General features: G+C 42.1%; 2 protein-coding genes across 2 annotated transcripts in view; one reads left to right on the top strand and one right to left on the bottom strand.

Annotated features, from left to right (window-relative positions):
• The window catches only part of IL1RAPL2 (interleukin 1 receptor accessory protein like 2), a 1136852-nt gene that overhangs the window by 533058 nt on the left and 582794 nt on the right, over window positions 1–21000 (bottom strand). The gene's annotated exons all lie outside the window — the stretch shown is intronic.
• Window positions 4766–6516, top strand: TEX13A (testis expressed 13A). The gene is made up of 3 exons (XM_032250934.1): window positions 4766–5291; window positions 5501–5712; window positions 5902–6516. The coding sequence occupies exons 1-3, from the start codon at window positions 4859–4861 to the stop codon at window positions 6481–6483; spliced, it is 1227 nt and encodes a 408-aa protein (XP_032106825.1). The 5' UTR covers window positions 4766–4858; the 3' UTR covers window positions 6484–6516.

Consider the following 21000-nt stretch of genomic DNA (forward strand, 5'->3'; position numbering starts at 1 on the left):
AAAATATTCTTCACCTTGAATTCAAAGCAAACTATTATTTATTTGGAGACTGTGCATAAAGGTTAGGTACCTACTCAAGCAAAAAAAAGAATACAGTACATATATATGTAGCAATCCATTTATAGGTAACTAAGACTTGTGGATCATTCTAGTGGTGAGCTCATGTCACCATTCCTAAGGGAAAGGCAATTGCAATATGCCACGTAATTTCGAACAATGCCAGCTTGTTCGAAATCTGACTGCCAACGAATGAGAATGTGGATAAAGGTAAGGTAACAAGTAAGGTAAATTTGAAAGGTTCCCTGACACCACCATTATCCACATCATAGTATGAGTGAGTCCTGCTTTCTTGTTTGGATGAAGACAATTTTAAGAATGGCAATCTGAGACACATCATACTACAACCAGAAAGGTCTTCACAAATCTCTGGAGAACCCCAATGTTTCTATTAAAATAACAACATAACTGTCCTCCAGAAATTCTTCCCCAACCAATTTCACTGACTCTAATAACTATTTCTCACTTCCTCACTCCTTCTCTATAAATATCAGATTACGCCGATATATTTTTATTTCATAGTTCTTCTCATAGAATTCACAAAGGTTTGTCCTCATTTCTTGGGTCACAATACAAACTCTTCAAAACACAGAGTTTTCTTTACATATGATTACCCCTTTCTTCCTACAGTAAATACCAGATTATTTTCTCTTTGTGTTGAAAATTGTATAACTTAGTTGTCTCACCAACTAAATTGCAATATCCTATGCTTTCATGATCTATTTTCTGACTCCTGATGGTAGAATTCTCTATTGACCATAGCGATCACCATCAGAGATCTTGAAATAATAGTATTCAAAACTTCTACTTTTTCCTCTAATTTCAATCTATAATCCCCTATCATCTGGCATCTGCCTCACCATTCTATTGCCTCTCTATGACTCAAATCACTAGGGATATCTTATTAGCTAAATCTAATGACTTCTTGTTCATGCTCATCCTATGTAACCTCTGTGCATTACCTAAAACTAGTAACAACTCTTTTTACTTTCCGAATCTCTCTTTAGGTCTAGAATACCTCCTTTTTAAATTGTTCACTTCTCTGACCACTCCTACTGCTTGTTCTCCCTTGTCTTATCTCTAAAGGTATTTGCTATCCTTTCCAAGACCTTGGGATTTCTTCTACTGTTTTTTATTTTTTATTTATTTTTTTTTTTGTCCTGCTTATTCTCTCCTTCAACCTTCATCTCCAGCAATTTTATCTAAGCATGAGGTCTTAGCCAAAAACTGAGCACTGAAAACATCAAAATCTATAAAACCTATCTCTAATTTTGTCCTCTCGCCTAACTTCCAGCCCAGTACAGCCATTTAATTATGATTCAATGTAACTACCATGAAGGCATCTGTCAATCCAAAACTGAATTTATTATCTCTTTAGTCTTTTTTTCCTCATATCTATTACAGTTTGAGGCATCACTAGTCACAAAGCCTAGTTTCTCAAGTCAAGTGCCTTAAAATCATTTTCTGCTCCAACACCCATATTTATTTCTCATATATTAATACAATTGGTTAACAAGTCATGCTAACTGTATTTCAAAAATCTCTCCTCACCTGACATCTCACTGAAGTCCTACCACAGTTCAAGCCCTAATAATGTTTTGCCTGCACTACTGAAGGAACTTCCTAACAGATTTTTCTGTCTTCAGTTTCTCCCTCCTCTAGTCTGCTAACAGAAATAATTTAATTTCCTAAATGTGTTCATAAGCAGAAGTGGAAAAATGGCAGCATAAAGAGACAACTAATCACAAACCAAAGTTCATGTTTAAAGTATTGTAGAGGGAATAAAAGAGATAAGGTTAAAATGTTCTGAAGTTAGTAGACAAGAACATAAAGGAGAAAGAGAGACAATTATAAAATCACCAATGGCAGCACACAGCTGTAGAAAGGAAGAGATCCATGAAGGCAGGCCAGGGTTCTGTCCCCAGCCCTTTCCTCTTCTTGCTCCATATTCTATCCTTGAGTTATTTCAACTGCTGCTGTAAATTCAGCTTTCACCTCTCAGTACTACATCTCCAGCTCTGACATCTCTCCTAAGTTCTAGATTCACATATCAAACTGCCTACTGAGTATCTCCACCAAAATGTCCAACAGATATTCTTTTTTTTTTTTTTTTTTGAGACTGAGTCTTGCTCTGTTGCCCAGGTTGGAGTGCAGTGGTATGATCTTGGTTCACTGCAACCTCTGCTTTCCAGGTGCAAGCAATTCTCCTGCCTCAGCCTCCCAAGTAACTGGGACCACAGGCGCATGCCACCACACTTGTCTAATTTTTGCATTTTTAGTAGAGACAGGGTTTCACCATGTTTGCCAGGCTGGTCTTGAACTCCTGACCTCAGGTGATCCACTCACCTTGGCCTCCCAAAGTGCTAGGATTACAGGCATGAGCCACCGTGCCTGGGCCCAACAGATATTTTAATATCAATATGTCTAAAGGTAAACGCATCCCAAACAATTCTTCATTTTCTATCTAAGTCAATAACATGGTCATCTACTTAGTCCCCTATATCAGAAACCTGGCCATTATCCTCAGCATTCCCTCATCCTTGTTCCTGACATCCCTATGCATCTACCGAATGACTCTACACTCTTCTCTCAATCCGTATTTCCTCTGCTTTGGTTTACTTATTGAATTGCTTTGGCATCTCCCTAATGGGTCTTCCTGACTCCAGTCTCTCCTCCTTTCCTCACCATTCTCTTTTCTACATTATCTCCTGGGTGCTTTTACTATAGATGTCACTCTAGAACAAGCCAAAACATGAACCCATACCACTGATGGGTGATAAATAAAATATACAGGCTGAGAAGGAAAAAAAATCATAAGACAGCATCTAAAAACAGCATTTAAATGCTGAGACTTTATGCCTGTGGGGTTTAACCATCTTCTTGGGTAATACTTTAATGCCTGATTTATTATCTTTCTCCTCTCTAATTATCTGATTTAAGGCCCTTAGAGAAGAAATATTATCTTTTTAAATGTAGTTCATAGAACAGAACATAATGCCCATATAATAAAAAATGAATGCTCTGATTTTTCAGAAGGGAAAATAACTTAAAACCCCAAATCAGTGTATTCCTCTATGGCTTAATCCCTTGGGTACATAAATGATGATAGATAAGAGAGTGGAGAGAGTTAAATTAGAATGGTATCCTAGGGTGAGAGTCTAATGTCAGGACAAGGTGTGTGTCACAAGAAGCCATCAAATGTTTTTAAGCTTAAGAGAAGCATGATGATAGGAAATATTAGGAAGTGATTAGAAATTATGAGGAAATTAAAGACAGGAAGATAATTTGGGGGGCAACATGGACATTCCCTAAGTGGGCATGGATATCTTAGAAGTTTCTGAGGTCACAGCAACAAGATCTGGTCTCTTACTTGACTTGTTTCTAATGGTGGGTATGAAGGGTAGGTGGTATTGAGCAACATAGGAATTTAGGAGGGGAATCATCTCCTGTATATACTAATAAGCAAGAGGCCATTAGTTTGAAGCTGTTTCCATACTTTGAGTTCCTATCTAACAAACTGCAACCTAACTTAGTATGTAAATAGACTGAAACTTAACATAAGCTGTATAAAAATACAGCCTAATTTCAGCCATACCCAACTAGCCAGGCATCAGCTAGTCACAGGCAGTCAAGTGATGACACCATGTCCAAATTAGGCAAATGCCTTGTTGTAGCGAATAAGGTGATTTTTCTCCTTTGTGCCCAAATTCAGCCTATACAAACTCACTTTTCATGCTGCAGGGAATAGGTATCTGAAACTCTTCTGGTTCTGAGTACTGATAAATTCACAACACATTTTATTTTTGTATTGACAAGCTGTTAACTTGTCTAACATTTTTGTTTTAACAGGGAAAAGGGTGAGTTATATCATGAACATTTTGATTGTGTGTACCTGTAGGACATGTATGAAGTGTGAATCCAGAATAGGAGTTTGACACCTACAGCCAAATCATGCCAACCGCCTGGTTTTATAAATAAACTTTTATTAGAACATGGCCATGGTCATTTCTTCAGGTATTATTTATGGCTGCTTTTGTGCTACAAGTAGTTGGGATCTTTTGCCCACAAAGCCCGCCTGCTATCTTGCCCTTTTCAGAAAAAGGTCACTAATTTGTGCACTAGGATTTAGGAGTCTGGAAAAGAAGCCACAGAATTTTCAAGGGTTGGGGGAGGCTTTTTTAAGTTCTAGAACATTCCCATTATTCACCTTCAACCTCTAGGGGGGGCCCTACTAGCCGTTGGTGTGGGACAAACCATTATGACAAGAGGGAGGGATAAGCGGGACTTTTTTGACTTGATTATAAGGACTTAATTTTCTTGGTTCTAAGTCTTTTCTGACCACTCCTGTTTCTTCTGGGCTGTAAGGGCTCCCACCCATGTGGCAGGTTCCCTTACATCCCAATGTAGTGGCAGGAGCCTTCCTTACTCACTCCCTTCCACCCCTAGAATCTCTGGAAATTGGAACAGTCCCAGAGCAAAAGCCTCCGCGTTGGCCCTGAGGCTTCCTTTCCGCGGAGCCTCAGGGGGAAGAGAGGCCCCCCTCCCTCTTCCGGCTTGTTAAAACAGCGGGGTTGGCCTGTACTTCATCTGGCCCCAGCCAAAGAGGTGAGTCCTGGTGGGAGGTGTCCCAGGGTAGGACAAGCTGGTCAGGGGGCCATTAGGAGGGTCTTGTCAGAGGAGAGAGGGCGGGACAAGAGGGTGGGAGAAGACCGATGAGGGGAGGAGCTGAGGGGTGGGTGAGGTATCTATTGGTTGCTCCATCCACACAGGGCTAGTGAAACTGTTAAGCCCCTAGACGACCATGGCCTTGAGACCTGAGGACCCCAGTAGTGGGTTCCGGCACGGCAACGTGGTGGCATTCATCAATGAGAAGATGGCCAGACACACAAAAGGCCCCGAGTTCTATCTCGAGAATATATCCTTATCCTGGGAGGAGGTGGAAGACAAGCTCGGGGCCATCCTGGAGAACAGCGAAGTGCCCAGTGAAGTCAAAGAGGCCTGCACTTGGGGCAGCCTGGCCTTGGCAGTGCGCTTTGCCCACAGGCAGGCAGAATTACAAGGGCACAAGGTGCAGTGGCTACACGGTTTCGCCAAACTGCACAAATCAGCCGCACAGGCCTTGGTGTCAGACCTGACGAAGCTCAGGGCGCAGCAGGAGACAGAACGCAAGGAGGCGGCCTCCCAGCTAAGAATGGCCCAGTCCAGGCTCGTGGAGGTGCAGAAAGAGCGAGACATGCTGAGTTGGAAGCTCCTCCATGCAGTAAGATCCCTCAACTGGTACCTGCCCAGTACCACTACCCTGCCCCATTCCTGCCCCTCTCTACCCTCCTCCATGGCTTCGCCCTGCCCCGCCCACCCTTCCCTACCTGGTAGCTCCGCCCTACCCTGCTCAGTGCTCCCGCCTTGCCCCCAGAACACATCTCAGCCCTGCCCATTTCTCTCCAGGGGCTGGCGTCTCCCTATGAGTGGGAGCAGGCGGCAGGGGGGCCAGGCCTGGCCACTGCCAGAGGGGTTTGCACAGAAGGAGCAGGTGAGGAGGAAGAAGAGATGGCGGTGGCTGCTGCTGGTGCTGCTGGAGGAAAAGGAGGAGAAGAAAAGCAGAGGGATGTGGAGACTATGACTGCCCCTGTGGAGGCCATAGCTCCCCCTGTGGAGGCTTGGTCTCCCCCCATGGAGGCTATGGCTGCTCCCATGGAGGCTGGGGCTCCCCCTGTGGAGGTTGGGGCTTCCCCTGTGGAGGTTGGGGCTTCCCCTGTGGAGGCTGGGGCTTCCCCTGTGGAGGCTGGGGCTTCCCCGGTGGAGGCTGGAGCTTCCCCGGTGGAGGCTGGGGCTTCCCCGGTGGAGGCTGGGGCTTCCCCCATGGAGGCTGAGTCCTCCCCTGTGGAGGCTGGGGCTGCCTCCATGGAGACCACACAGGGGCTGGAGAGAATTCTCCTGCAGCTCCTCGGAGATGCGGAGCAGGAAAGTTACACCTACTGGGGGAAGAGTGAGGGAGATCTTAGGTCCAGCGAAACAGCCATGTCTCATTTCTCTGAAACCATGAAGCCCATGTCCACAGCCTCACCAGAACCTCTTGCTGTCCAGCTCCCTGCCTCATTCACATACTCGTACTCAAGCCCTTTGTCCACCTTCTCAGCCGTACCCACTATATCCCCTCCACAAGCAACAGCACCAGTTCCACCTCAGATGCCTTCCGACTGGGGGGCCTTTGGTTCTAGCCTGTGGTCTGATGTGGGGGGCCACAGAATAGACCCTCAAGAGCACCCAAGAGACAAGAAAGACTCCGAACCCCATCAGCAAAGAAGACTTCCAGTATATCGCAGGCCTGGTGATTGGGACTGCCCTTGGTGTAAAGCTGTGAATTTTTCACGGAGGGATACTTGCTTCCACTGTGGGAGGGGAATCTGGCTGCAAAAACCCCAGTGAGTGCAGAAATGCAAAATAGAACCGAAGCATGCATATCTGGATGGGAAATTAATTTTCAGAGGGAGGGCTTGCAGTGGTGGGGGCCAGGGTAATGGGGGAAGAAGGCTGGGAAAAGTGGAAGAAGAATGGGGGCTTGGGTGGTGGGGGAAGAAGTCTGGGAAGAGTGGAGGAAGAATGGGGGTGGGATGGCGGGGGAAGAAGACTTGGAAGAGTGGGGGAAGGAGGTGGGACAGTGTACCTTTAGTAATAACTTTGGGGATAGGAGTGGAGACTGGAGGAGGGGTAGGAAAGGGGGGGTTGTGAAAGAGGTGTAGAAGTGGGGTGGTGGCCAGGGGAGGTATAGACTGGGGTGGAGTGGGAGGAGAGACAGAGAGACAGACATGTTTTGGTGACCTCCTTTGTATTCCAGAGTATTAGCACTCAATAATACCCCACTTTGTATTCCAGAGTATTAGCACTCAATAATACCCCAGAACTGCTGCAGCTTTTATTTGTGTATGTGACTCTCTCTCTCCCTACTCTGGTGTCTGGTAGAAGAGGCAACCATGTATATAACGCCCCACCCTCCACTTGAATCTAGGCTTTAGATTATTGGAGCAGGAGTGGATATTTGACCCATTCAGAGCCACATGGATTTTCATACTAGACACTGAACAGAGAGGCTGATTCCATGGTGTTGGACAATGTAGCAGTGGGTCACTTGGAGTTGGGGCCAGGATGAGAGCCATGGATGCTGAGGCCACTGCTGAGGCCTGGCCCTGGCTGTGGGAGAATAGAACTGGGTGCTTTCCAGAGGCAAGTGTCTATGGGAATCACTGGTATGTGGTTCCAGGGAGCAGACAGGCACAGAAGAGTCGTCCTGTGACTCCAGAGAGATGGAGAAAGCAGCAGCAAACCACTTTTCACTTCCCACAGTTGTGCTACCTGAAAATCCCCTTTACACAGATCCTTTCTTTAGCTAACTTGAGTGGCAAACATTTTTTTTTTTTTTTAACTTTAAGTTCTGGGATACATTTGCAAAACGTGCAGGTTTGTTACATAGGTATACATGTGCCATGGTGGTTTGCTGCACCTATCAACCCATCTTCTAGCTTTTAAGCTCTCCGTGCATTCGGTATTTGTCCTAATGCTCTACCTCCCCTCTGCCCCACCGGCAGACAGGCCCTGGCATGTGATATTCTCCTCCCTGTGTCCATGTGTTCTCATTGTTCAACTCCCGCTTATGAGTGAGAACATGTGGTGTTTGGTTTTCTGCTCCTGTGTTAGTTTGCTGAGAAGGATGATTTCCAGCTTCATCCATGTTCTTGCAAAGGACATGAATTCATCCATTTTTATGGCTGCATAGTATTTCATGGTGTATATGTGCTACATTTTCTTTATCCAATCTATCATTGATGGGCATTTGGGATGGTTCCAAGTCTTTGCTATTGTAAATAGCACTGCAGTAAACATACGTGTGCATGTGTCTTTATAGCAGAATGATTTATAATCCTTTTGGAATATACCCAGTAATGGGATTGCTGGGTCAAATGGTATTTCTAGTTCTAGATCCCTGAGGAATTGCCATACTGTCTTCCACAATGATTGAACTAATTTACACTCCCACCAACAGTGTGAAAGCATTCCCATTTCTCCAAATCCTCTCCAGCATCTGTTGTTTCCTGACTTCTTAATAATAGCCATTCTAACTGTCATGAGATGATATCTCATTGTAGTTTTGATTTGCATTTCTCTAATGACCAGTGATGATGGGCTTTTTTTCATAGGTTTGTTGGCCACATGAATGCCTTCTTTTAAGAAGTATCTGTTCATGTCCTTTGCCCACTTTCTGATGTGGTTTTTTTTCTTGCAAATTTGTTTAAGCCCCTTATAGATTCTGGATATTAGACTTTTGTCAGGTGGATAGGCTGCAAAATTTTTTTTCACATACTGTAAGTTGGATGTTCACTCTTGTGATACTTTCTTTTGCTGTGCAGGAGCTCTTTAGTTTGATTAGATCCCATTTGTCAATTTTGGCTTTTGTTATAACTGCTTTTGGTGTTTTAGTCATGAAGTCTTTGCCCTGAATGGTATTGGCTAGGTTTCCTTCTCAGGTTTTTATAGTTTGGGCTTTTACATTTATGTCTTTAATCCATCTTAATTTTTGTATAAAATGTAAGGAAGAGGTCCAGTTTCAATTTTCTGCACATGGCTAGCCAGTTTTCCCAGAACCATTTATTAAGTAGGAAATCCTTTCTCCATTGCTTGTTTTTGTCAGGTTTGTTGAAGATCAGATGGTTGTAGATATGTGGTGTTATTTCTGAGGTCTCTGTTCTGTTCTATTGGTCTATATATCTGTTTTGGTATGAGTACCATGCTGCTTTGCTTACTGTAGCCTTGAAGTACAGTTTGAAGTCAGGTAGCATAATGCCTCCAGCTTTGTTCTTTTTGCTTAGGATTGTCTTGGCTATACACACTCTTTTTTTGGTTCCATATGAAATTTAAAGTAGTTTTTTTCTAATTCTGTGAAGAAAGTCACTGGTAGCTTGATGGGAATAGCACTGAATGTATAAATTACTTTGGGTAGTATGGTCATTTTTGCGATATTGATTCTATCTATCCATGAGCATGGAATGTTTTTCCATTTGTTTGTGTTCTATCTTATTTCCTTGAGAAGTGGTTTGTAGATCTCCTTGAAGACATCCTTCACGTCCCTTGTAAGTTGTATTTTTAGGTATTTTATTATCTTTGTAGCAGTTGTGAATGGGGGTTTACTCATGATTTGGCTCTCTGCTTTTCTATTGTTGGTGTTTATGAATGCTTGTGATTTTTGCATATTGCTTTTGTATCCTGAGATGTTGCTAAAGTTGCTGATCAGCTTAGTTTTGGGGCTAAGAAAATAGGGTTTTCTAAATGTACAACCATGTTGTCTGTAAGCAGAGAAAATTTGACTCCCTCTCTTCCTATTAGAATGCCCTTTATTTCTTTCTCTTGCTTGATTGTGCTGGCCTGAACTTCCAACACTATGCTGAATAGGAGTGGTGAGAGTGCATCCTTGTCTTGTGCCAGTTTTCAAAGTGAATGCTTCCAGCTTTTGCCCATTCAGTATATTTTATTGGCTATGGGTTTGTCATAAATAGCTCTTATTATTTTGAGATATGCTCCATCAATACCTAGTTTATTTAGAGGTTTTTGGCATGAAGGGATTTGAATTTGAATTTTATTGAAGGCCTTTTCTGCATCTATTGAGATAGTCATGTGATTTTTGACATTGGTTCTGTTTATGTAATGGATTACATTTATTATTTTGTGTATGTTGAACCAACCTTGTATCCCAGGGAGAAAGCCGACTTAATCATGGTAGATAAGCTTTTTGATATGCTGCTGAATTCAGTTTGCCAATCTTTTGTTGAGGATTTTCGCATCGATGTTCATCAGGGATATTGGCCTGAAATTTTCTTTCATTTGTTGTGTTTCTGCCAGGTTTTGGTATCAGGATGATGCTGGCCTCATAAAATGAGTTGAGGAGGAGTCCACTCTTTTTCTATTGTTTGGAATAGTTTCAGAAGGAATGCTACCAGCTCCCTTTTGTACTTCTGGTAGAATTTGGCTGTGAATCTCTTGGTCCTGGACTTTTATTGAGGCAGGCTTGTAATTACTGCCTCAATTTTGGAATTTGTTATTGGTCTATTCAGGGATTCAACTTCTTCCTGGTTTAGTCTTGGGAGGGTGTACGTATCCAGAAATTTATCCATTTCTTCTAGATTTTCTAGTTTATTTGCATAGAGGTGTTTACAGTATTCTCTGATGGTAGTTTGTATTTCTGTGGTTTCAGTGGTAATATCCCCTTTGTCATTTTTGATTGTGTCTATTTGATTCTTCTCTTTTCTTCCTTATTAGTCCAGCAAGTGGTCCATCTATCTTTTTAATCTTTTCAAAAAACCAGCTCCTGGATTCATTGATTTTTTGAAGGGTTTCTTGTGTCTCTATCTCTTTCAGTTCTGCTCTGATCTTAGTTATTTCTTGTCTTCTGCTAGCTTTTGAATTTGTTTGCTTCTGCTTCTCTAGTTCTTTTAATTGTGATGTTGGGGTGTTGATTTGAAATCTTTCCAGCTTTCTGTTGTAGGCATTTAGTGCTATAAATTTCCCTCTTAACACTGCTTCTGCTGTATTCCAGAGATTCTGGTTCATTGTCTCTTTGTTCTCATTGATTTCAAAGAACTTCTTCATTTCTGCCTTAATTTTGTTATTAACCCAGTAGTCATTCAGGACCAGGTTGCTCAATTTCCATGTAGTTGTGCAGTTTTGAGTGAGTTTCTTAACCCTGAGTTCTAATTTGATTGCACTGTGGTCTGAGAGACTGTTATTATTTTTGTTCTTTTGCATATGGTAAGGAGTGTTTTATCTCCATTTATGTGGTCAATTTTAGAATATGTGCTATGTGGCACTGAGAAGAATGTATATTGTGTTGATTTGGGGTGGAGAGTGCAGTAGATGTCTATTAGGTCCACTTGGTTTAGAGCTGAGTTCAATTCCTGAATATCCTTGTTAATTTTCTGTCTCATTGATCTGTCTAATATAGATAGTAGGGTGTTAAAGTCTCCCACTATTACTGTGTGGGAGTCTAAGTCTCTTTGTAGGTCTCTAAGAACTTGTTTCATGAATCTGGGTGCTCCTGTATTGGGTGCATATATATTTAGGATAGTTAGCTCTTCTTGTTGCATTGATCCCTTTACCATATGGAATGCCCTTCTTTGTCTCTTTTGATCTTCATTGGTTTAAAGTCTGTTTTATCAGAGACTAGGATTGCAACTCCTGCTTCTTTTTGCTTTCCATTTGCTTGGTAAGTATTCCTCCATCCCTTTATTTTGAGCCTATGTGTGTCCTTGCACTGAAATGGGTCTCCTGAATACAGCACACCGTTGGGTCTTGACTCTTTATCCAGTTTGCCTGTCTGTGTCTTTTAATTGGGGCATTTAGCCAATTTACATTTAACGTTAGTATTGTTGTGTGTGAATTTGATCTTGTCATCCTGACGCTGGCTGGGTATTTTGCACATTCGTTGATGCAGTTTCTTCATAGTTTCATTGGTCTTTATATTTTGTTGTGTTTTTGTAGTGGCTGGTACTGGTTTTTCCATTCCATATTTAGTGCTTCCTTCAGGAGCTCTTGCAAGGTAGGCATGGTGGTGACAAAATCCCTCAGCATTTACTTGTCTGGAAAACATTTTATTTCTCCTTTGCTTATGAGGCTTAGTTTGGCTGAATATGAAATTCTGGGTTGAAAATTCTTTTCTTTAAGAATGTTGAATATTGGCCCCCACTCTCTTCTGGCTTGTAGGGTTTCTGCCAAGATACCCACTATCAGTCTGATGGGCTTCCCTGTGTAGGTAATCTGGCCTTTCCCTCTGTCTGTCCTTAACATTTTTTCCTTCTTTTCAACCTTGGAGAATATGATGATTATGCATCTTGTGACTGCTCTTCATGAGGAGTATCTTAGTGGTGTTCTCTTTATTTCCTGAATTTGAATGTTGGCCTGTCTTGCTAGGTTGGGTAAGTTCTCCTGGATAATGCCCTGAAGTGTCTTTTCCAACTCGGTTCCATTCTCCCCATCACTTTCAGGTACACCAATCAATCATTGGTTTGGTCTTTTCACATAGTGCCATATTTGTTGAAGGCTTTGTTCATTCCTTTTCAGGTCTTTTCATATAGTGCCATATTTGTTGAAGGCTTTGTTCATTCCTTTTCATTCTTTTTTCTCTAATCTTGTCTTCATAGCTTATTTCGGTAAGTTGATCTTCAATCTCTAATATCCTTTCTTCTGCTTGATCAGTTCAGCTATTGATACTTGTATATGCTTCACAAAGTTCTCGTGCTGTGTTTTTCAGCTTCATCAGGCTTTTTATGTTTCTCTCAAAACTGGTGATTCTAGTTAGCAGTTCCTGTAACCTTTTATCAAGGTTCTTAGCTTCCTTGCATTGGGTTAGGACATGTTCCTTTAGCTTGGAAGAGTTTGTTATTAACCCACCTTCTGAAGCCTACTTCTGTCAATTTGTCAATCTCATTCTCTGTCCGGTTTTGTGCCCTTGCTTGAGAGGAGCTATGATCATTTGGATGAGAAGAGGCATTCTGATTTTTGGAATTTTCAGAGTTTTTGTGCTGATTTTTCCTCATCTTCATGGATTTATCTACCTTTGATATTTGAGATTGATGACCTTTGGATGGGGTTTTTGTGGGGGGTCCTTTATGTTGATGGTGATCTCATTGCTTTCTCTTTGTTAGTTTTTCCTCTAACAGTCAGGTCCCTCTTCTGCAGGTCTGCTGCAGTTTGCTGGAGGTCCACTCCAGACCCTTTTCACCTGGGTATCCCCAGTGGGGGCAGCACAACAGCAAAAAGTGTTGCCTGCTTCTTCCTCTCGAAGCTTTGTCCCAGAGGGACACCAGCCTGATGTCAGCTGGAGCTCTCCTGTATGAGGTGTCTGTCAATCCCTGTTGGGAGGTTTCTCCCAGTCAGGAGGCATGGGAGTCGGGGACCCACTTGAGGAGGCAGTCTGTCTCTTAGTAGAGCTGCTGCACTGTGCTGGGAGAGTTCCTTTTGTCAGGATCAGCTGCTCCCTTCAGAGCCAGCAGGCAGGAGTGATTAAATCAGCTGAAGCTGCACCTGCACCCACTGCCACCCCTTCCCTCGGGTGTTCTGTCCCAGAGAGATGGGAGTTTTGTCTGCAAGTCCCTGACTGAGGTTGTTACCTTTTCTTCAGAGATGCCCTGCCCAGTGAGGAGGAATCTAGAGAAGCAGCCTGGCCACAGCTGCTTTACCACGCTGTGGTGAATTCGCTTAGTCCACACCTCCTAGCTTCCTTAGCACTGTCAGGGGAAAACTGCCTATTAAAGCTTCAGTAATGGTGGATGCCCTTCCCCGCACCAAGCTGGATCATCCCAGGTCAACTTCAGACTGCTATGCTGGCAGCAAGAATTTCAAGCCAGTGGTTCTTAGCTTGCTGGGCTCCGTGGGAGTGGGACCCACTGAGCAAGACCACTTGGCTCCTTGGCTTCAGCCCCCTTTGCAGGGGAGTGAGTGGTTTTGTCTTGCTGGGGCTCTGGGCACCACTGGGGCATGAAAAATTCCTGCAGCTAGTTCAGTGTCTGCCCAAACAGCTGCCCAATTTTGTACTTGAAACCCAGGGCCCTGGTGGTATAGGTACACAAGGGAATATCCTGATCTGCAGATTACAAAAACTGTTGGAAAAGCATAGTAACCTGGCTGGGTGGCACTGTCCCTCATGGCTTCCCTTGGCTCTGGGAGGGAGATCCCTGGCTTCTTGCACTTCCTGGGTGAAGTGATGCCTCACCCTGCTTCTGCTCACCTGCCATGGGTTGGACCCACTGCCTAACCAGTCCCAACGAGATGAACTGGGCACCTCAGTTTGAAAAGCAGAAATCACCCACCTTCTGCATTAGTCTCTCTGGGAGCTGCAGATCAGAGCTGTTCCTGTTAGGTCATCTTGGCCCCTCCCCATCAGTTTATTTTTATGTCAGAAATTGGTGCCAGGAGAGCAGATTCAAATAAGAGACCATCAAATAATATGTTGGAACTGGCTGGGGAGTTGCATCAGAGTATGGTGAGTAGTGGAGATTCCTACATTCCAGGAGTCTCTAGGAATAAACTGGATAGAAAGTTCATTCATGTTCTGAGTGAGTTACATCATGACAATCAAAACGGGCCTTGGGCTAACCCCAGGTTTATGCATGACTCAAACCAACATGGCAACACTTTGCCACTCCTGAGGGAATCTCTCAGGGCTACGTACGGAGGATGCCAGCACCAGCTCCAGGCGAGGACTACTATGACTCTACATCCCTCATGACAGGAGAATCCTCTCCAATCCCCAGTGAGCAGAACCAGGGACAGTAAGATTTGAACAGGGAACTCCTGCCACTGCCAAGGAGGTGAGTTAGCAACTGATAGTGCTTAGAGGGTTTTATGGTTTAGACCATGGGCCAAAACATGGCACCATCATCCTGAGGGAGTCTCTCTCTCAACCCACCACCATGATAAATGTAGGAGGGAAATCTGGCTACAAAGCTCTTAGTGAATTTAGAAATGTGAAACAGAACAGAAACATATCCCAATGGGAAATCAACTTCTAGGAGGACGAGGTGAGGTGGAGGAGGATAGGAGTGGGTGGGGTCAAAAGGGGGGTGACAGGTTGGTCTCCTTCTATCCCTTTGATTTGTGTTGATGGGGGGCACATGTATGTTTTAGCTCACAGGTGGAAGGATGGAGAGGATTTAGACCTGGACCAGATTGAGACACAAATGAAGGAGCCTTGGACACCAACTGGGGCCTGTGGACCTAGTGACTTAAGAAGCTGTCACGGCCCTGGGACATCTCTGCAGCAGCAAGATGTGACATTAGGTTGTTTCCTGTTGAGTCTATAATAATCATTCAGGATTTATGGCCAGTTCCCTAACTAGTTATTAAAGAGATTGTACTTGTCAAAAATGTTCTTGGGCTTGTTTATATCCTTCTGAGGCAGGGCTGCCCACCATCGTCACTCTTGACATTTGGGGCCATATACGTTTTTATTTCTTGGGGCCATCGTGTGCATTGTAGGATGTTTAGCAAAATCCCTAGCCTCAACTCACTAGATGCCGGTAGTGCCTATCTTCCCACCCCACCCAAATTGTGACAATGAAAAATCTCTCCAGATATTGCCAGATGTCCACTAGAGGGCAAAATCGTTATATGTTACCTAGGAAGCGTGGGCTCAGGGGTCAAATAATGGTAGGCAGTGAGATGTTAGGGTATAGGCTGGAGTGAGATAGAGTGGGGCACGAGACAGAGGGCCTTTACTTCTTTATGTACTTGTGTTTTGTGAAAGTAAAATAATTACATGTTCACAGAAATACAAAATAATAAAAAGAAGTTAATTTACTGGGTGGATTGGTTTGGAAAGGTCACTTGTTACTCTAGAACAGAAGGTAGAAGGAAAGCAGACACTGTGTGGTGAAGGGGTGGAACCCGAGGGGTTTCCTGCCTTTGTGTAGACAAAGCACCTGAGGGTTAGTAAGGACAGAAGGTCGGGGTGGAGGTGAAACGGTGGTACCTTTAGGAATAACTTCAGGGATGGGGTGGAAACTGGAGGAGGGGGCAGAAAGGATCATCAAGCTGCATAAAAAACACATTTGGGATAGGGACCAACAGAAAATCAAAGGGGAGAGCAATAAGACCCTAGGAGGGGGCACTAGAAAGGAAGGTGAATAATCCCAGGAAGGGGAAGAGGCACATACCTCTCTGGTCCTACAGACTGTTTTCATAATTTTTTTCCACTAAAACATTGAGTCAGTTTGCTTGGATTTGGGTTTTATATTTGGTAGGATTATAGAAAGATATTAACATTTTCGTGATTTCCAGTGTTATACCTGTTAAAGTTTTTTCTCTGTAAGTCCAGAGGAAAGGTTTTAATACATTAAAATTAATTCTACTTCCATTATTGAATATCCTCTACAAACCCAGCAGAAGCAATCTGACCTGACCTTTGAGCCCTTGGGCAAGCATGCTTAGCGAAATGGGCAGTTACAAAGGAAGACAGCTTTAAAAACAATGCTATTGGGAGAAAGGCCCAGCTCTGTTGGGATAGAGAACAGGATGAACATTTCATGGGGAGCAATGCCTTGGTCAAAACAGTGAGTTTTACCTTGAGAAAAGCTGTAATGGTCCTCTCTAGGCTTGCCATTTGAGATAACAATAAGCAAAGTGGTGAAAGGTAAAAACCAGGGAAGCCTTCATTGACCTATTTTTTTCTGATCACCCATCCACATGCCAGGAAGTCAAACTTGGCTACATCTGTCTCTAAAATAATGGAAAGTAAAATTAAACTTTATTTTATTTTGAAACAGCAGTGATTTTTTTTAACTTTGTTTCATGTCATGTGGGATCAAAGTCAAAAGTTGAGCAGAGTGTGTGTATGGTGACATTACCTAATATAGAAGCTTCCCTAAATGCCTTAAGAATCAGAATTTTCTGTGACTTTGTACCCTGCTATAAAATACTGGCATTCTCAATATTATTTGCACTGTCACCCCATAAAATTGCCTTCCTGTCATCTATTTCTATTAGTAAAACAATATATTTAAAAATGATTCATGTGAGCAAATTTAAAATTTCCAAACCTTACTGATCTGAGGGTTTCAGCCAATAAGTCAACAACCAACATGTATGGAAAGCCTGCTCTGTGTGTGGACAGTGTGCATGGTGCTTAAGGGGCAAACAAGGAAGAGAGAGAGAGAGAGATCTCTTGCTCAACAGTAAAAGAGAATAATATAAATATGAATCATGGTCAAATCTCTTATTGTAGGAAGTTAAGGGGAGGCACTGACAGGGGTCAGGGTAACAGGACTAAAAAACTAAAAATGTATATACTGTACATCTATACTCAGGTAAGTGTATATTGCCTTAGTGTTAAAGAGTGAGATCTGGTCTGGAAATGAGAGAGTAGATTAATAATGTCCTGGGTCTTGCATCAATGTGATCAAGGACCCAAGGCGGAAATATACATTACCCCTCTGACTTAGTTTTTCTCTGTCTCATAGCTATAGATACAGACTGTACCCAACAAATATTAATGAGCCATCTTTCCAAGATGCATCACTTTTCACTGTAGTGAGAGTGGAGATGATTCCATGTGAATTCATCACCACTTGTGAGAAAACTGGTTGGAGTACATGCCAAGATTAACAATGCTTTAGTCAGCAGCACTGCCTTCCTTGAATGTGGGTAGGGTCATAGAAGGGAATTTCCCTCCTTTAAATATACATTTTCTCTGTGGAAACATCATCTGCTAAAAACATGCCTTATTACTTGACTGCAAGTTAAGATGTTCATTAGTTGAGTCTTTCAGCTTCTTTTCTAAGAGCTGGTCAATGTCTAAAATTTCATGTTTCAAAAACATCTGAAACCTTCATAAGGCAAAGGTTATTGTTAGGCTCATACTCAGAAGAAATGCCTTGATAAATCCAGGTTCCAAACAAATTGACCTCCCTGTTTTTCCCTCTGCATTGCCCATGTTTTACTACCTCCTTGCCCTGGAACTTTGTTTTAACTGCCTAGGAAGACCTCTACTATCATCACCTGTTTAGATCCTCAAGAGCTGTCTCAAGCCTGATTCTATAAGACAAAAGTCATTTTACCTACTTTTTATTGTACTATTACTTTATCTTTCCTATAGCACTTATCACTTTCCCTCATTTATGACGAATAAAAGCCATCGAGTTAGTGTTTGCAGCTTTTCCCTTCTTCTTACCTTCTAAACATAATTCTCTTTTTAACTGTATTGGTCTTTTTAAAATGCAACAACTTTTACAGAGATACTTGGTATGGCAGATTAGTTCCCGGGATTTCACTGTGCAGAATAGGAGTAATGGGCAGAAAGAACTGAAGAATTGCAAGAAGCACTGCTAGTTTAATTAAATTACATTGGAGAGGGCAAAAAGAGCTGCTTGCATAGAAAAAAGTGCTAGAGGATGAGGAAGAGCAAAAAGAGAAAAAACTTGTAGGGGATGCATTCCCGGAAGAGTTTTTTAGCGGGTAATGAGAGGAGCAATGAGAGAGGTTTCTGGACATCTGAAACATACAAGAGATACTAGGAGTGATAGTAATGTGAAATGATGAATTTTGTTGCTGCAGGTTACAAATGGGCTTATCTTTGATATTTTTCAAGGGACTACAGTAAATCTCTCCTCAGACATTAAAAAAAAAATGTGTTTAGTTACTAGACTATGTTGCCTAGGATACAATTTAATGATGAACCACATGGGAGTTATGCTTGTTTGATTATGATTTGTATACATGTCCTAATTCCCCTTTTAATTTGTTAAAAGTAAGGAGGCCTGTCATTCACTTTTGCTTTTTTTAGTACCCTCTATACAGGAGGAACTCAATAAATATTTGTTTAATGAATAATAAATACCTGAGAGCTAAAATGGTATTGGCTGGAAAACATTATTTTTATTAAAAACATACAAAAACAAAACAAAACTGTATTTAGGAAGGAATGAGATCTCATTTGCGTTCCACTGTGAACATTTTCAACTTTAAGGTGAGTGGAGGGAAGTAGTGTCATGCAATGAGTTTTTGAAAAAGATAACCATACATTTATGACACCTGATTATATTCATTCTAGCACTTTATCATATACTGATGTATATGTTTCTCTAATTGATTAATCATGAGTCTTATATATTAAAGGCTTTGAAGTCAGAGTAAAAAGACGAAAGAGCTGGTTAAGGATATATATGCTTCAAAATTCATCTCTATGGTAGAAAACAACTTTTAAGCACTTTTGTATAATGTTTGGAAACTGAAAAGTGATCACAAAGGATTTTAAACTTGGTAAGACAAGTAGTCTGCTTCTCTGAAAATTCTTGCTTTAATTTGATCATCACTTTTCATGAACTTAGAATCTCTATTTCACTGCCTTCTGTTATCCATATTTAATCAATAAAATTCTGTCCTCACCACCAGACAATAAGGTTCACTGATGCAACTAAAAACAGAAGCACAGAACTTTTTATAAGCAATTAATATAAATAACCATATCTCATATGTTGTGATATACAAATGCAAATTACCAAAAGAAATAGTGAAAATAGATAATAATTGAGAAGACAGTAGAGAAAACTGATTATGTGTATGCACTCTGGAGTCAGACCTGTCCAAATTCCAGCTCCATCATTTACTAGCCATATATCCTTGTGCAAGTTCTTCACTGTATCAGTTTTATCATCTTCAATGATATGACCTACCTCATGAGTTATCTAAGGATTAGCACAATGCTTTCATATAATAAAAGCTAAAACATCATAGCTAGTAGTAGCAGTGGTGGTGGTAGCAAAAGTAGAAATAAGAGACAACGTATAGAGTGCTTACTCTATGTCAGTATTGGTGCTAAGTGCTCATCAACATTCTCTGAGGTAGGTACTGGGATCTTTGTTCATCTCCTAGCCTTCTCTCTCAGTTAACACCATAATTCACCCAGTTGCTTAAGTCAAAAGCAACAGGACTCATCCTTTATTTACCTGTCTCACATCCAGGACATCAGTATGTCCTGTCAGCTCATCCTTCAATACATATCTGGGATTCATTCACATCTCCCTATTTTCATAGCTACCACCCCAATCGAAGCTACCATCACATCTCTCCTTAACTAATACAATTGCTTCTCAACTTAGTCTTCTTACTTGTCCCCCTTGTAGTCCATTCTCAACCAAAGTAATCATTTTTTAAATGGAAATCAGATCATGCTACTCTCCAATTTACCCAAAAAAAAAAAAAAAAAAAAAAAGGAAAAGGAAAAAAACTCATTTTATATCTTATTACTGATAAAAAAAAAATCAACTTTTTATTCTGGTCCACAATACGCAACAGCATCCGTCCTCTGCCTGGTTTTCCAGCCTTATCTAATAGCATTATTCCCCAGCTCACCACGCTCCAACCAAACTACCCGTCTTTTCCTTCATTCTCCTCCCTCCCTCCCTCCTTTTCTCTCTCCCTTTCTTCCTTCCCTCCTTCCCTCCCTCCCTCCCTTCCTTCCTTCCTGTCTCGTTCTGTCACCTGGGCTGGAGTGCAGTGGCATGATCTTGGCTCACTGCAACCTCTGCCTCCTGGGTTCCAATGATTCTCTTTTCTCAGCCTCCCAAGTAGCTGGGATTACAGGTGTGTGCCACCACACCTGGCTAATTTTTGTAGTTTCAGTAGAGGAGGGGGTTTCACCACGTTGGCCAGGTTGATCTTGAACTTCTGACCTCAGGTGATCTGCCCATCTCAGCCTCCCAAAGTGCTGGGATTACAGGCATAATCCACCACACTCTGCCCTTTCTTTAGCTTTCTTGAATATAACAAGCCTGTCCCCATTTCATGACCTTTGCACTTGCTATTCACTTTGACTGGCATACTCTGCCCCAAGATTTTCACAAGGCTGGCTCCTTCTTGTCATTCAGATCTCAGTTTATATGTCACTTTCTATGTGGAGCCCTTCTTGATCACCTAACTGAAAGTGGCCTCTCAGTCACTCCACTAACATGACCCTTCTTCATTCTCACCAGTGCAGAATCATGATTACACAGTGTAGTCTTGTGATTTCATTTGTTATTAGTGTTTTTCCAACTCTAGAATAGAAGCTCCATCACTTTAATCTCTCATTCAATGCATTTATTCAACACCTAAAGCAAGTGTTCAAAATATTTTACATTGAATAAACAAATGAGTATTTTCCATATGAGGAAAAGCAAGGCCCAGGTCACACAGCCATAATATACCATCACTCTCTAGGCTAATGCTGGAGCCAGAACCAACAGTTCAGATTTTGCAAACTGTGAGTCCTCAAGTTGAACATGAGTAGTCATATAAATTACTCAAGGTCACACAATTAGTAAGTAATAAAACTGGGATTTGACTCCAAGCAGTCCAGCTCCAGAGACCATACTCTTAATAGGACACAGTAGTAGTATTAATAGTAATATAGAAGATTGCACCACAGTG

Source organism: Sapajus apella, unplaced genomic scaffold (genome assembly GCF_009761245.1).
Source record: "Sapajus apella isolate SASKATOON/1434 unplaced genomic scaffold, GSC_monkey_1.0 scaffold73, whole genome shotgun sequence".
In the NCBI taxonomy this organism is placed as follows: domain Eukaryota; kingdom Metazoa; phylum Chordata; class Mammalia; order Primates; family Cebidae; genus Sapajus; species Sapajus apella.

Excerpts from the sequence above, each read along its gene's own strand:
- TEX13A (XM_032250934.1), top strand. The coding sequence starts at position 4,859 with ATGGCCTTGAGACCTGAGGACCCCAGTAGTGGGTTCCGGCACGGCAAC. Across the intron at positions 5,292-5,500 it reads GGTGCAGAAAGAGCGAGACA|AGGGGCTGGCGTCTCCCTAT; the intron begins TGCTGAGTTGGA and ends CCATTTCTCTCC. Across the intron at positions 5,713-5,901 it reads CCATAGCTCCCCCTGTGGAG|GCTGGGGCTTCCCCCATGGA; the intron begins GCTTGGTCTCCC and ends TCCCCGGTGGAG.